The sequence below is a fragment of the Chiloscyllium plagiosum genome, unplaced genomic scaffold, assembly GCF_037043375.1.
Source record: "Chiloscyllium plagiosum isolate Xiang-an unplaced genomic scaffold, Cpla_swu_hap1 HiC_scaffold_8, whole genome shotgun sequence".
Lineage (NCBI taxonomy): Eukaryota > Metazoa > Chordata > Chondrichthyes > Orectolobiformes > Hemiscylliidae > Chiloscyllium > Chiloscyllium plagiosum.
Window position 1 is genome coordinate 5,135,900 of NW_028270146.1, and position 14,417 is coordinate 5,150,316.

At 45.7% G+C, this 14,417-nt stretch overlaps 1 protein-coding gene across 1 annotated transcript in view; it reads left to right on the forward strand.

Moving 5' to 3' along the window:
- LOC122553325 (kelch domain-containing protein 2) overlaps positions 1–14,417 on the forward strand; it is a 39,610-nt gene that overhangs the window by 13,399 nt on the left and 11,794 nt on the right. The window contains exons 3-6 of the mRNA XM_043696887.2: positions 1,416–1,521; positions 6,570–6,695; positions 11,831–12,002; positions 13,392–13,421. Of these exons, the coding sequence (XP_043552822.2) occupies positions 1,416–1,521; positions 6,570–6,695; positions 11,831–12,002; positions 13,392–13,421 (434 nt within the window). The remainder of the gene's footprint in view (positions 1–1,415; positions 1,522–6,569; positions 6,696–11,830; positions 12,003–13,391; positions 13,422–14,417) is intronic.

Consider the following 14,417-nt stretch of genomic DNA (forward strand, 5'->3'; position numbering starts at 1 on the left):
TAATGTCATTTACAAAATATCTTGCAAGAAATGTAACAAACACTACATTGGACAAACAGGCAGAAAACTAGCCACCAGGATACATGAACACCAACTAGCCACAAAAAGACATGACCCTCTCTCACTAGTATCCTCACATACAGATAAGGAAGGACACCACTTCGACTGGGACGACACATCTATCCTAGGACAAGCCAAACAGAGACACTCGTGCAAATTCCTAGAAGCATGGCATTCCAATCGGAACTCTATCAACAAACACATTGACTTAGGTCCCATTTACCATCCCCTGAGAAAAAGATCAGGAAATCACATCACCACAGGAAGTGACATCACCAACCCAAGGAAACCCAAACATATAAATAGGAAGCAGGAAATACCAGCAGTGCTTCATCCAGAGGCTCACTGAAGAGGTTACCTAGTATGGTGACGAAACGTCTGAAAATGAACCTTCCAGCCCATTGAGCAAACCTACATCCAAAACCTCAACCTGCGCTACAAATATGCTCAACTCCCTAAGTATATTTAAGACTGAGATAGGTTCTTGAGTATCAAGGATTGTGGGAAGAATGGGGTTGAGAAACTTATCAGGTATGATTGACTGGAGGAGCAGACTCGATGGGCTGAATGGCCTAATTTCTGCTTCTGTCTTATGGTTCTTAGATAAAAGGAGCCAGCAAGATATACAATCACAGAAGAAACAACCCGGTATTAGGGTGACCGCCTTAGTGAGTAGGTGAAAACTTCAGGCCCAGTCAGAATGCTGCTTGATGTTATCATTTAGGCTTTACTGTTTACTGTGAATGGCTGAGGTTTCTGGCTGGTTTTACTGAAGGTTAGATATGGCTCCCTGCGTTTACCTGAGGTTTTGAGCGAAAGGTCTCAAGGTGCTTCAGTATCTTCTCTGATACAGAGTCACCTACAATAATTGGGCAAATGACCAGAAACTTAGTTAGGGAGTTTCTTAAACATTAAAACTTAGTCAAGGAGAAGGAGGAGAGGTTTCAGGAGTGACTTCCAGAGCATGGGGCCCAGGCAGTCTAAGGAACGGCCATCAATTGTGGAGTGATTAAAATCCCGGATCCTGAACCGGTTTGAAGTAGGTGAGTGCTGATATCAGAGCATGGCTGGAGGTGGTTACAGAGTCAGGGAGGGGAGAGCTCTAGGAGGGGATTGAAAACTGGGGTGAACGTTTGAAAATCAAGGTTGATGTAATGACAAGCCATTGCTGGGGAAATGGGTCAATGGGACATGCTGTGTATGAAGACACAGCCAGTAAGGCTTTAAGAAGTGAAATCTTTTTGCAGGTGACAGAATGGTGAGCAGTGCGTGTGGAGGGAGTGTGGGCTCACGTAAAGTTGTGACCAGTGTCTCTGCGTCCCGAATGAAAGGTAGTCTTGTTTTGTTTTCCTTAGGTGTCTGGTGTGGCAGGGAGAGTGGAGGACAGACCTGATGGCAGCTGCCAACACCAACGCTGAGAGGGGGGGCCATGGTACACTCTCTCTGACCCTCAATGGACAGGTAGGTAATGAGGTGGGCACACCAACTGCAGTAAGGGCTGTGGGTGCTGAGATCCTAAATATAAAACACTCCTGCCTGTTACATCAGGAGAGCAGGTGGCCACTATGAATCATACATTTTCACTGTACAGAAGGTGGCCATTCAGCCCTTTTAGTAGGTGGTGACTTTTGGAAGCTGCTGCCCAATTAGTTCCACACTCCCTGCTCTATCCTAGTTTTTTTTAAATTCCTCTTCAGCTTCCTAGTGTCACCAATTGTGTGGCACTATCACCTGTGCTCAACAGGACAAGTGATAGTGACACAATGGGACAGACTTTGAACAGATCTGGCAATGCAAAACTGGGCATCCATGAGGCACTCTGGGCCACCAACAGCAGCATAACTGTACTCCAGCACAATCTGTAACCTCATGGCCTGGCATATCCCTCACTCAACCATTACCTTCAAGCCAGGGGACCAACCCTAGTTCAATGGAGAGTGCAGGAGGGCATGCCCGGAGCAGCACCAGGTATACCTGAAAGAGGCGTCAGTCTGCAGGGGCATGGGAACCCAGACTGTAGCTTTAGGGTGCAGGACCTGGAGTGTAGGGAGGTTAGGAACATGGCATCAATTTCAAAAGAGGGTGCCTGTAAACAGGAAAGTTGCTTGAAGTGTGTATATTTCAATGCAAGAAGTATACGAAATAAGGTAGGTAAACTTGCAGCGTGGGTTGGTACCTGGGACTTCGATGTTGTGGCTATTACGGAGACATGGGTAGAACAGGGACAGGATTGGCTGTTGCAGGTTCCAGGGTTTAAATGTTTTAGTAGGGTCAGAGGTGGGGATAAAAGAGGGGGAGGTGTGGCATTGCTTGTCAAAGATCGTATTACAGTAGTGGAAAGGACGATGGAAGACGACTCGCCATCTGAGGTAGTTTGGGCTGAGGTTAGGAATAGGAAAGGTGAGCTCACCCTGTTAGGAGTTTTTTTTACAGGCCTCCTAATAGTCCTAGAAACATAGAAGAAAGGATTGCGAGGATGATTCAAGAGAAGAGTGAAAGTAATAGGGTGGTTGTTATGGGGGACTTTAACTTTCCTGATATTGATTGGGAAAGCTATAGCTCTTTAGATGGGTCAGTGTTTGTCCAATGTGTGCAGGAGGGTTTCCAGACACAATATGTAGATAGGCCAACAAGAGGTGAGGCCATACTGGATTTGGTTCTGGGTAATGAACCAGGCCAGGTGTTAGAATTGGAGGTAGGTGAGCACTTTGGGGACAGTGACCACAATTCGGTGACTTTTACTCTCGTGATGGAGAGGGATAAGTGTGCACTACAGGGCAAGAGTTATAGCTGGAGGCAGGGAAATTATGATGCGGTGAGGCATGACTTAGGATGTGTGGCTTGGAAAAGTAAGCTTCAAGGCAAGGGCACAATTGATATGTGGAGCTTGTTCAAGGAGCAACTATTGAGTGTCCTTGATAAGTATGTACCCGTCAGGCAGGGAGGAAAGGGTCGTGTGAGGGTGCCGTGGTTTAATAAGGAATTGGAATCCCTTGTTAAATGGAAGAGGGCGGCCTATGTAAAGATGAGGCGTGAAGGTTCAATTGGGGCGATTGAGAGTTATAAGGTAGCCAGGAAGGACCTGAAGAGAGAGCTAAGAGCAGCAAGGAGGGGACATGAAAGGTCCTTAGTTGATAGGATTAGGGAAAACCCTAAGACTTTCTATAAGTATGTCAGGAATAAAAGAATGACTAGGGTAGGAATAGGTCCAGTCAAGGATAGTAGTGGGAAGTTGCGTGTGGAGGCTGAAGAGATTGGGGAGACACTGAATTTGTCAGTATTCAATCAGGAACAGGACATTGTTGTCAATGTGAGTACTGAGTCCCAATTAAGTAGAATGGATGGCTTTGAGGTATGTGGAGAAGAGGTGTTGGAAATTCTGGAAAGGGTGAAAATAGATAAGTCCCCTGGGCCTGATGGCATTTATCCTAGGATTCTCTGGGAAGCAAGGGAGGAGATTGCAGAGCCATTGGCCTTGATTTTTATGTCCTCGTTGTCTACAGGAGTAGTGCCAGAAGATTGGAGGCTAGCAAATGTGGTTCCCTTGTTCAAGAAGGGGAGTAGGGATAACCCTAGTAACTATAGGCCGGTGAGTCTCACTTCTGTTGTGGGCAAAATCTTAGAGAGAATTGTAAGGGATAGGATTTATGAACATCTGGATAGGAATAATGTGATCAAGGATAGTCAGCATGGTTTTGTGAAGGGCAGGTCGTGCCTCACAAACCTTATTGAATTCTTTGAGAAGGTGACTAAGGAGGTGGATGAGGGGAAAGCGGTAGATGTGGTGTATATGGATTTTAGTAAGGCGTTTGATAAGGTTCCCCATGGTAGACTACTGCAAAAAATACGGAGGTATGGCATTGAGGGTGAGTTGGAGGTTTGGATTAGGAGTTGGCTGGCTGGAAGAAGACAGAGGGTAGTAGGTGATGGCAAATGTTCATCTTGGAGTGCAGTTACTAGCGGTGTTCCGCAAGGATCTGTTTTGGGACCATTGCTGTTTGTCATTTTTATAAATGACCTGGAGGAGGGGTTAGAAGTTTGGGTGAGCAAGTTTGCGGATGATACGAAAGTCGGAGGAGTTGTAGACAGTGAGGAAGGATGTGGCAGGTTACAGCGGGATATAGATAAGTTGCAGAGCTGGGCAGAAAGGTGGCAAATGGAGTTCAATGTAGGTAAGTGTGAGGTGATTCACTTTGGTAAGAGTAATAAAAAGATGGGGTACTGGGCTAATGGTGGGATACTTGGTAGTGTGGATGAGCAGAGGGATCTTGGTGTCCATGTACACAGATCTTTGAAAGTTGCCACCCAGGTAAATAGTGCGGTGAAGAAGGCATATGGCGTACTGGCTTTTATTGGTAGAGGAACTGAGTTCCGGAGTACTGAGGTCATGTTGCAGTTGTATAAGACTCTGGTGCGGCCGCATCTGGAGTATTGTGTGCAGTTTTGGTCGCCATATTATAGGAAGGATGTGGAGGCACTGGAACGGGTGCAGAAGAGGTTTACCAGGATGTTGCCTGGTATGGTAGAAAGATCGTATGAGGAAAGGCTGAGGCACTTGGGGTTGTTTTCATTGGAGAAAAGAAGGTTTAGGGGTGACTTGATAGAGGTGTACAAGATGATTAGGGGTTTAGATAGGGTCGACAGTGAGAATCTCTTTCCACGTATGGAGTCAGCTATTACAAGGGGGCATAGCTTTAAATTAAGGGGGGGGTAGGTATAGGACAGATGTTAGGGGTAGGTTCTTTACTCAGCGAGTCGTGAGTTCATGGAATGCCCTGCTAGTAGCAGTGGTGGACTCTCCCTCATTATGGGCATTTAAGCGGGCATTGGATAGGCATATGGAGGATAGTGGGCTAGTGTAGGTTAGGTGGGCTTGGATCGGCGCAACATCGAGGGCCGAAGGGCCTGTACTGCGTTGTATTCTTCTATGTTCTATGTTCTAACCTGGTGAAGCCACCAAACAGGACTACTTGCCAAACAGCATAAGCAGCAAGTGATAGAGCTAAGCGATTCCGCAACCAACAGGTCAGATCTTAGCCACATCTTGATGGAGAATTAAGCAGCTCACTTGAGTAGGAGGGTCCACCAATATCCCCATCCTCCATGATGGAAGAGCCCAGTCCATCAGTGCAAAGGTAAGACTGAAGCATTCCTCGCAATCTCCAGCCAGAAATGCTGAGTGGATGATCCATCTCAGTCTCCTCCAGTTTTCCCCAGCAACACAGATACCAGTCTTCAGCCAACTTGATTCATTCTGTGTGATATCAAGAAACAAGATGGTGGCACTGGATACTGTAAAGGCTTTGGGTCCCAGCAATAGTACCAAAGACATGTGCTCCAGAACTTGCCACCCTGCCAAGCCAAGCTCTTCCAGTACAGTTACAACACTGGCATCTACCTGACAATGTGGAAAATTGTCCTGTCCAGGTCCAAATGCAACAAGATCTGGACAATAGTCAGGCTTGAGCTGACAGGCGGCAAATTACATTGATGCCACACAAATGCCAGACAACTGCCATCACCATCAAGATATAACCCACCCATAGAGGGTGCTGCATTGTTGGAGATGCTGTTTTTCAGATCGCTGTGCCTCCGTACACATGACAATAATTCAAATCCATTCAATGTGAAACTGAGGCCTGAGCTTTACACTGAGGTGGATGTGAAAGGTCATGTGGGATTTTTCAAGGCATTACAATATTGTTATCAGAGGGCCCCTGGCAGTATTTAGATACCAAGCTATGTTACAGAAATAGATGATCTGATCATTATCAGTGTGCTGTCTGTGGATCTTGCTGTGCATAAATTTGCTGCTGACTTTGCTACATGTGAATGGTAGAGGCACTTTGAAAAATATCTAATTGGTTATGAAGAGCTTTGAGAAAGTGGTTGAGAAAAATGCTATGTAAATACAAGGCAGTATTTCTGATCTAGGAGAAAGTGAGGACTGCAGATGCTGGAGATCAGAGCTTAAAAATGTATTGCTGGAAAAGCGCAGCAGGTCAGGCAGCATCAAAGGAACAGGAGAATCGACATTTCGGGCATAAGCCCTTCTTCTGATCTAGCAATACTTGAAGTTCAACCCCATTCAGGACAAAGCAGCTGCTTGATTGGCACCACATCCATAAGTATCCCCTCCCTCCCCCACCGACACTCAGTAGCAGCAGTGTGTACCATCTACAAGATGCACTGCAGAAACTCACCAAAGATCCTCAGACAGCACCTTCTAACAGAACACCCCCCCCCCCCCCCCCTTGCAAGTTCCCCTCCGAGTCACTCACCATCTTGACTTGGAAATATATCGCCATTCCTTCACTGTTACTGGGTCAAAATCCTGGAATTCCGTCCCTCAAGGTATTTTGGGTCAACCCAGAGCAGGTGGACGGCAGCGGTTCAAGAAGGCAGCTCACCCCCCACCTTCTCAAGGGTCAACGAGGGAAGGGCAGTAAATGCTGGACAGCCACGTCCTGTGATTGGAATGTTTAAGAATGATGTATTTTGTTTGCTAGTTGAAGCGGGTGGATTTCTTGAGCAGCACTCCAGTGGTCCCCGTGAAGACTCGCCCAGCCCTTGATGATCTCCTGTCTGATCTCCTCGACGACTTCTGTCCATCGTTCCCCTGTCTCTCTGCATTCGTAAGTCCCTGGAAAAGGTTTGGGATTGGAAATGTGATTTCCCTGTGGGATTGTGTTCAAAATCAATTCTTCCCTACCATGGGGATCCTGATCAAACACCTTGCTAAAATCCATATATACCACATCTACTGCTCTACCTTCATCAATGTGTTTGTCACATTCTCAAAGAATTCAGTAAGATTGTGAAATGTGACCTGCCCTTCTCAAAGCCATGCTGACTATCTCTAATCAAACTATCGTTGTCCAAGTAATCATAAATCCTTTCTCTCAGAATCTTCTCCAATACTTTATCTACCACAGACACAAGACTGATCTGTTATTCCCAGGATTATCCTTATTCCCTTTCTTGAACAAGGGAATAACTCCAGAGGACAGTGAGGATGCAAAGCTCATTGCCAAAGGCACTGCAATCTGTTCCCTCACTTCCTGTACTAATATTAGGTATATCCCGTCTGGCCCAGAGGAATTTATCTATCCTTATGATTTTCAAAATTTTCAGCACATCCTCCTTCTTAACATCAATCTGTTCCTGCATATCAGCCTGTTTCACGCTGTCCTCAGAAATGTTAAGGTCCCTCTCAATCATGAATACTGAAGCAATGTATTTATTAAAGACCTCCCCAAGCTTCTCCAACTCCAGGCACAAGTTCCCTCCACTGTCCCTGATCGGCCTTACCCTCACTCTGGCCATCCTCTTGTTCCTCGCATAATTGTAGAACGCCTTGGGGTTTCCCTTAATCCTACCCGCTAAAGCTTTTTCATGCCCCCTTCTCACTCTCCTAAGTCCATTCTTCAGTTCCTTCCTGGCTACCTCGTAACTGTCTAGAACCTTGTCTGATCCTTGCCTCCTCAACCTTAAGGAAGCTTCCTTCTTCCTCTTGACTAGATGCTCCACATCCCTTGTCATTCAAGGTCCCTTCACCCTACCATCCCTTCCTTGCCTCAGTGGGACAAACCTATCAGCACTATCAGCAAGTGCTCCCTAAACAACCTTCACATTTGTCACCCATTTCTCTGAGAATATCTGTTCCCAATTTAGGAGCTCCAGTTCGTGTCTAATTGCATTGTAATTCCCCCTCCTCCACTTAAATCCTTTCCCATACCATCTGTTCCTATTCCTCTCCATGACTATAGTAAAGGTCAGGGAGTTATGATCACCGTATCACCGAAACGGTCTGATTGGTTGCCAGTCACCAAATCCAATATGGCCTCCCCTTTAGTCGGCCTATCTACATATTGAATCAGGGTCCCTTCCTGGACACACCTGACAAAACTGGTCCATCAAACTATTTGTATTAAGAAAGTTCCAATCAACATTAGGGAATTTAAAGCCACCCATGACAACACCCTGTTACTTCTGTACCTTTTCAAAATCTGCCTCCATGCCTCTGCTATTTGGGGGGCCTGTAGAAAACTCCCAATAAAGTGACTGCTCCTTTCCTGTTTCTGACTTCCACCCATACTGACTCTCAGACTCTTGGATAGGCTCATGGAAGATAGTAAAATGTACGGTATGTAGGTTAATCTGATCTTGCAGTAGGATAAAAGTTCGGCACAACATCATGGGCGGAAGAACAGTACAGCACAGTACAGGTCCCTGATCAGCTTGTATCTGTCTGATTCCTGACTCATTTAATAAGTCTGAGAGGGAATGTAAACCCCAAATGCTTCAATTAATAGCATCTAAAGGTATTGCCTACTATTAATAAGGTATGTACAAAATGTTACTTTCAAAACAGCTGGAACAGGCCATTCAGCCCCTCGAGCTAGGTTTGTTGTTCAATCAATAAATACCTCCGCTCTATTTTCCCACCTGAGGTCAATATCCTTTGATAGTCTTGTCCAAGAACACACGCTAATCTGGATGCGTCAGCTCCAAATGATCCTCCATTTCTCTGTCAACTTGATTGAGTTTTTTTGAATAAACAATAAAGTAGATTGATGAGGGTAGAGCAGTGGACGTGATCTATATGGACTTCAGTAAGACATTCAACAAGGTTCCCCATGGGAGACTGGTTAGCAAGGTTATATTTCTTGGAATACCGGGTGAACTAACCATTTGGATACAGAACTGGCTTGAAGGTAGAAGACAGGGTGGTGGTGGAGGGTTGTTTTTCAGACTGGAGGCCTGCGATCAGTGGTGTGCCACACAGATCGATGCTGGGTCCACTACTTTTCATCATTTTATATAAATGATTTGGATATGAACATAGGAGGTATAATTAGTAAGTTTGCAGATAACACCAAAATTGGTGATGTAGTGGACAGCGAAGAAGGTTACCTCAGAGTACAATGGGATCTTGATCAGATGGGCCAATGGACTGAGGAGTGGCAGATGGAGTTTGATTTAGATAAATGCGAGGTGCTGCATTTTGGAAAAGCAAATCAGAGCAGGACTTATACACTGATTCGTAAGATCCTGGGGAGTGTTGCTGAACAAAGAGACCTTGTGTTATGGACTAGGCCAGACCACTCAAAACATTCTTAAGCAGGCAGCCCTAGACCTAAATTTGCAATTTGTTTCGGTAAGTATACAGTGAATATTACACCGAGTAAGATAGCTAGGTTGACTACTACATTTTAAAACAGACAAAAAAATGTATTCACAGAAATACACAATGAAACACAAAGAACAAAGCACCCCTACAGAACTCGGCCTATCTAAAGAGATTTAATACACACAACAATCCCAATAAGCAAGCTCCCTTTAAAACACAGTACAAATGGAACACGTGCTTACAGGTTGACGTTGAAGGGCGGAAAAGAGACCGTTTCCACACAGCTCCCTGTTGAACTTCCCCGTTCAAGACTGAACTAAAATCAGCTCAACTCAGCTAGAGAGCTGACCACTCCCCTCTCTTTATACAGGTCACTTCTAAAACATGACCACATTGGCCTGAAGTCTCATCAGTTTACATATAAACAAAAGGCCCCTCAAAATCCTTTTCATCTGTACCAAACCAAACTGATCGAAGCCTGGCTCAATTTATTGCCCTCTGAAAAAAATCAAGGACAGAGTCTCCTTGGGCTATGGAGCAGCATTTTGGAATTAAAAGGACTAGCTTTGTGACAGCTCCCTCCCTCCTTGTTTTTAAAAAAAAAACCCATCAATACCAAAAGATGGCTTCATTTTTAACTCTTCAAAACCCTGGTTAGTAATTTAAACACACATATACACTATACTATCATGCAGAACCTCATGCAAATTCAGGCCAAGGTATACCCACACTGAACTCCTCCGTATCTCGTTCGAGTCTCGGTAACGCATCGACAATCACGTTTCTGTGACCCGTCACCTGCACAATTGTCAAAGTGAACAGCTGCAACAACAAGCTCTATCTGAACAGACTGCCATTCTTGTCCTGAAATTTCTCCACAAATCAGTGTATATGATTGTCTCAGATGGTAATATAAACTGAAATGTTGTAATGCCAACACCAAGCTCAAAGTCTTTTTTTTTTCCCCCCCGTGGAATATTTCTGATGATGAGCGTTCAACCTCCTGGAAAAATACCCGATGGGTCTTTCTATTCCTTGGTCATCCTCCTGCAGGAGCACCGCACCGACACCCGCACCTCTGTCGTCATAGCCACCTTGACAGGCTTTGTGTAATCAGGTGTGGCTAATACTGGGGCAGTGGGTAATACAGTTTTTAGGCTGTCAAGTGCCTTTTGACAGTCCACTGAAACTTCTTGCCCTTTTTTTAACAATTCGGTGAGTGGAGCAGCCACATTGCTAAAGTTTTGCACAAACTTTCGGATAAAATCCACTCAATCCCAGGGACTGTAGTACTGCTTTTTTTTTGTTGACTGTGTGGGAAAATTCCCCGATTATTTTTGTTCTCACATCCTGTGGGGCCATTTGTCCGTGTCCAATAACACGGCCCAGGAAGGTGACTTGGGCTTTGGCAAATTCACTTTTAACAAGGTTTACCACCAAGCCTGCATTCTGAAGTCGATCAAACAAGTCTGATAAATGCTGTAAATGTTCCTTCCATGAGTGACGAAAAATCACCAGGTCATCAATATACACCACACCTTGAAAAAAGGACAGAGTCTCCTTGAGCCAAGGAACAGCTTTTCTAAACAAAAAGGACTAGCTTTGTGACACTTGAAATGCAGGTTCATAGCGCCTTTGAAAGTGGAGGACAGTGAAGAAAGTACTTGGTATGCTTTCCTTTATTGTTCCGAGCACTGAGTATAGAAGTTGGGAGGTCATGTTGATGCTGTACAGACAGTGGTCGGCCCCTTTTGGAATATTGCTTGTAATTCTGGTCTCCCTGCTATAAGAAGGGTGTTGTGAAACTGGAAAGGGTTCAGAAAAGATTTACAAGGATGTTGCCAGGGTTGGAGGATTTGAGCTACAGGGAGAGGCTGAACAGGCTGGGGCTGTTTTCCCTGGAGCGTCGGAGGCTGAGGGGTGACCTTATAGAGGTTTATAAAATCACAAGGGGAATGGATAGGGTAAATAGACAAAGTCTTTTCCCTGGGGTAGGGGAGACCAAAACTAGAGGGGATAGGTTTAGGGGAGAGGGGAAAGATATAAAAGGGACCTGAGGGGCAACATTTTCATGTAGAGGGTGGTGTGTGTATGGAATGAGGAAGTGGTGGAGGCTGGTACAATTGCAACATTTTAAAAGGCATCTGGATGGATATATGAATAGGAAGGGTTTGGAGGGCTATGGGCCCGGTGCTGGCAAGTGGGACTAGATTAGGTTGGGATATCTGGTCGGCACGGATGAGTTGGAGTGAAGGGTCTGTTTCTGTGCTGTACATCTCTATGCTTGAACTTTGTTCCCACTATCCCCAGCCAAAAACAACATTTTCTCTCTCTCTATCCTTGTAACGTCTTTGATCACCTTCAATTTGGTCATCCTTTAACTTTATGTCCTCAAGGGGATTAGAGTTTAGATTGTACACACCTTGCTTATAACTTAACTCCTACAACTGTGGTCCCACTGTAGTGAATCTGTGCTACTGCCCTCCACCTCCAATCTCTCCTTCCTGGGGAATACTCCCAGTCAAATCTTTTGGCCAGTCTGTGTAGGAAACCCAGAAATCTCCGGGTGAGGTGGTATGGGGGAGTGGTGAAGGGGTGATGTGCGGTTCTACACTAACATCTCGGTTCTCTCTGCAGCCTCAAGTGGGCCATGCCCATCTACAGCAAAACAGGAGCCTGAATTTCACCCTGAAGATGGAGGAGGCTTCCTGTCCTCAGGCACCATTTCCTGCTCCGATAGGGGGCACGGACTCCTCTGGAAAGGACACAGACTCTTCTGGAAAAGAGACAGTTTCTTCCGACGAGCTAGGTGAAGCTGGGAATAATATTTAAAAAAAAAACCAAAGCTGTTCTAAATCAGAAACAAAAACATAAATTGCTGGCAAAGCTCAGCAGGTCTGCCAGCATCTGTGGAGAGAAATCAGAGTTAACGTTTTGGGTCGAGTGACCCTTCCTCAGAACTGATTGTGATTAGAAAAAGGTTGGTATGTATGCTGACGGTTGGGTTGGGGGAGGGGAGAGGAGTATGCAATAGGTGGAGATGGAAGTCAGAGAGACAAACAGTTGGGTAGACAAAGGAATGGGTCAGGGTCAGTCTGGGAGAATGAATAGCTGCTTATGGGGACCGTTGATGGCTGACAATGGGATGGTTGTGGTATTAGGCCGTGTGATAACAGGGCCTGGTGTGTGGGGGTTAGGGGGAAGGACATGGGAAAAGGTGCTCAGGCCCTAAAACTGTTGAACTCGATATTGAGTCCTGAAGGCTGCAGGGTGTCCAAGTGAAAAGTGAGGTGGTGTTCTTCCAGTTTCACTTTAGGGCCTCAGCACCTTCTCCCAAGTCCTTACCCAACCCCCACACACCAGGCCCTGTTTTCACATGGGCTTTTATCACAAACAATCTGTCGCTAATGGACCCATTTATTCTCCCAGGCTGACTGTTTCCCCTTCCTTTGTCTGCTCAACTGATCTTCTCTCTCTGGGCTCCATCTCTACCTATTGTTTACTCTTCATCCAACCCCCACCCCAGCTTTAATATATATATATCAATCTTTTCCTAGCTACAGTCAGTTCTGAAGAAGGGCACTGGACCCAAAACATTAACTCTGCTTTCTTTCTCAACAGATGCTGCTAGACCTGCTGAGTTTTTCCAGCAATTTCTGCTTTTGTCGGTGAAGCTATGGTTGGTTCTGTTGAGTAGATGGTGTGGCCATGGGAGGTCACCTGCCCCAAGGACCATCTAATGGAGATGTTTCAGATGGTCAAAGGAGTTGATAGACTGTAGGTTTGGTTTGAGGAGGTGGGAAGGGGGAGCAGCCCAGGTTAAGGGGGAAAATGGTTACAAACTCCAACTTGTGCCCAACTGTTCAGGGGTAATGTCAGGAAACTCCTTCACACTGAAGGGAATGACTATGGGAAACTCTCGCTAAGCGTTTTGGATTCTGGGGGAGGTAGGAATGCTGGTTGAAAACTTCCAAACTGAAATGTATTTGTTGAAGGGAAGAGGGACAGTTCCCTCCATTGTAGGGAAGAACAGCCTTTTGAAAATTCGGTGATCTGGGAGTTTCCAAACCTTCAAATGTCCCAGACTAAGCCCCTGACCCCCACAGGGCTGGCTGAAGAATTGGCACGTTGCCACGTTAAATAACATATTATGGGATGGAGGGATGACAGTTGACTGTTGTTCCTGTTTCTGTCCTAGGTAGTGATGCTGGTGTGAGAAGACTGAAAGGTGAGCAAGCACTGATTCTAAACATCAGACTAAATCAAAGACACTTCCCTTTCACCACTGGGTCGAGGGTGGGAAGGGGGCCGGGGGGGGGTGAGGTGTACCCTGCTACCTGTGGACTTGCTCATAACCTACTGGGAAATGTTTAGTTTGTGCTTTGAATGCGATTGTGCTGTGAATATATGACAGTCTCCATAATTCACTCACTTTCTAGACACTGGGTCTGGGTCTGTGCCGTTTGAATGGACACTGTGCAGTAACGTTAGTCCCAAAGGGAGTAATTCAGCCCCCTTGGGAAAAGACACTGTACACAACACTCCAGCTGGGGTCTAACAAGGGTCTTGTACAAACTCACCATCACCTCCCTGCTCTTGAACTCCATGTCTCTATGTATAAAGCTGAGGAGTGTGTGCTTTATTTACTGCTCTCTCCCCGGGTCAAAGAAAATTACAGCACAGGAGCAGGCCCTTCGGCCCTCCAAGCCTGTGAAGGAGTCCTGCCTCCTTTAATGATCTGTGCACATCTACACCCAGCTCCCTCTGACCCTGCACTCACCCCTTTACAATGGTTCCCCTGTTTTATATTGTCTTTCAATGTTCTTCGACCAAAATGCATTGCCCTACAATCCTCTGCATTGACCCTCATCTGCTCCCTCTTCGTCCACACCACCAACTTGTCAATGTCCTTTTGGAGTCCCATGCCATCTTCCTCACAGTTTTTTCTTCCAAGTGTCTCTTTAACACCAAAACAATGTCTAAACCTCAATGAAACTTCCTGTGACCTGTTCAGCTGTGGATTGCTGTCACAGTTGGGTCAGTAAACTTCCTGAGGGTCACTGAGCAGCCTTTAGTGGCACTTGTTTGGTACAAGCTGTTCATGTGATCGCTGGCCAATCAGGTTCTGTTTCACACGGAGGAATACATCCCTGAATGGAATCAGACTCTGTATGCCATCAGCTCATTCTGCCACCTGTTAACTTTTCCAGGGAAGGAAAAGCTC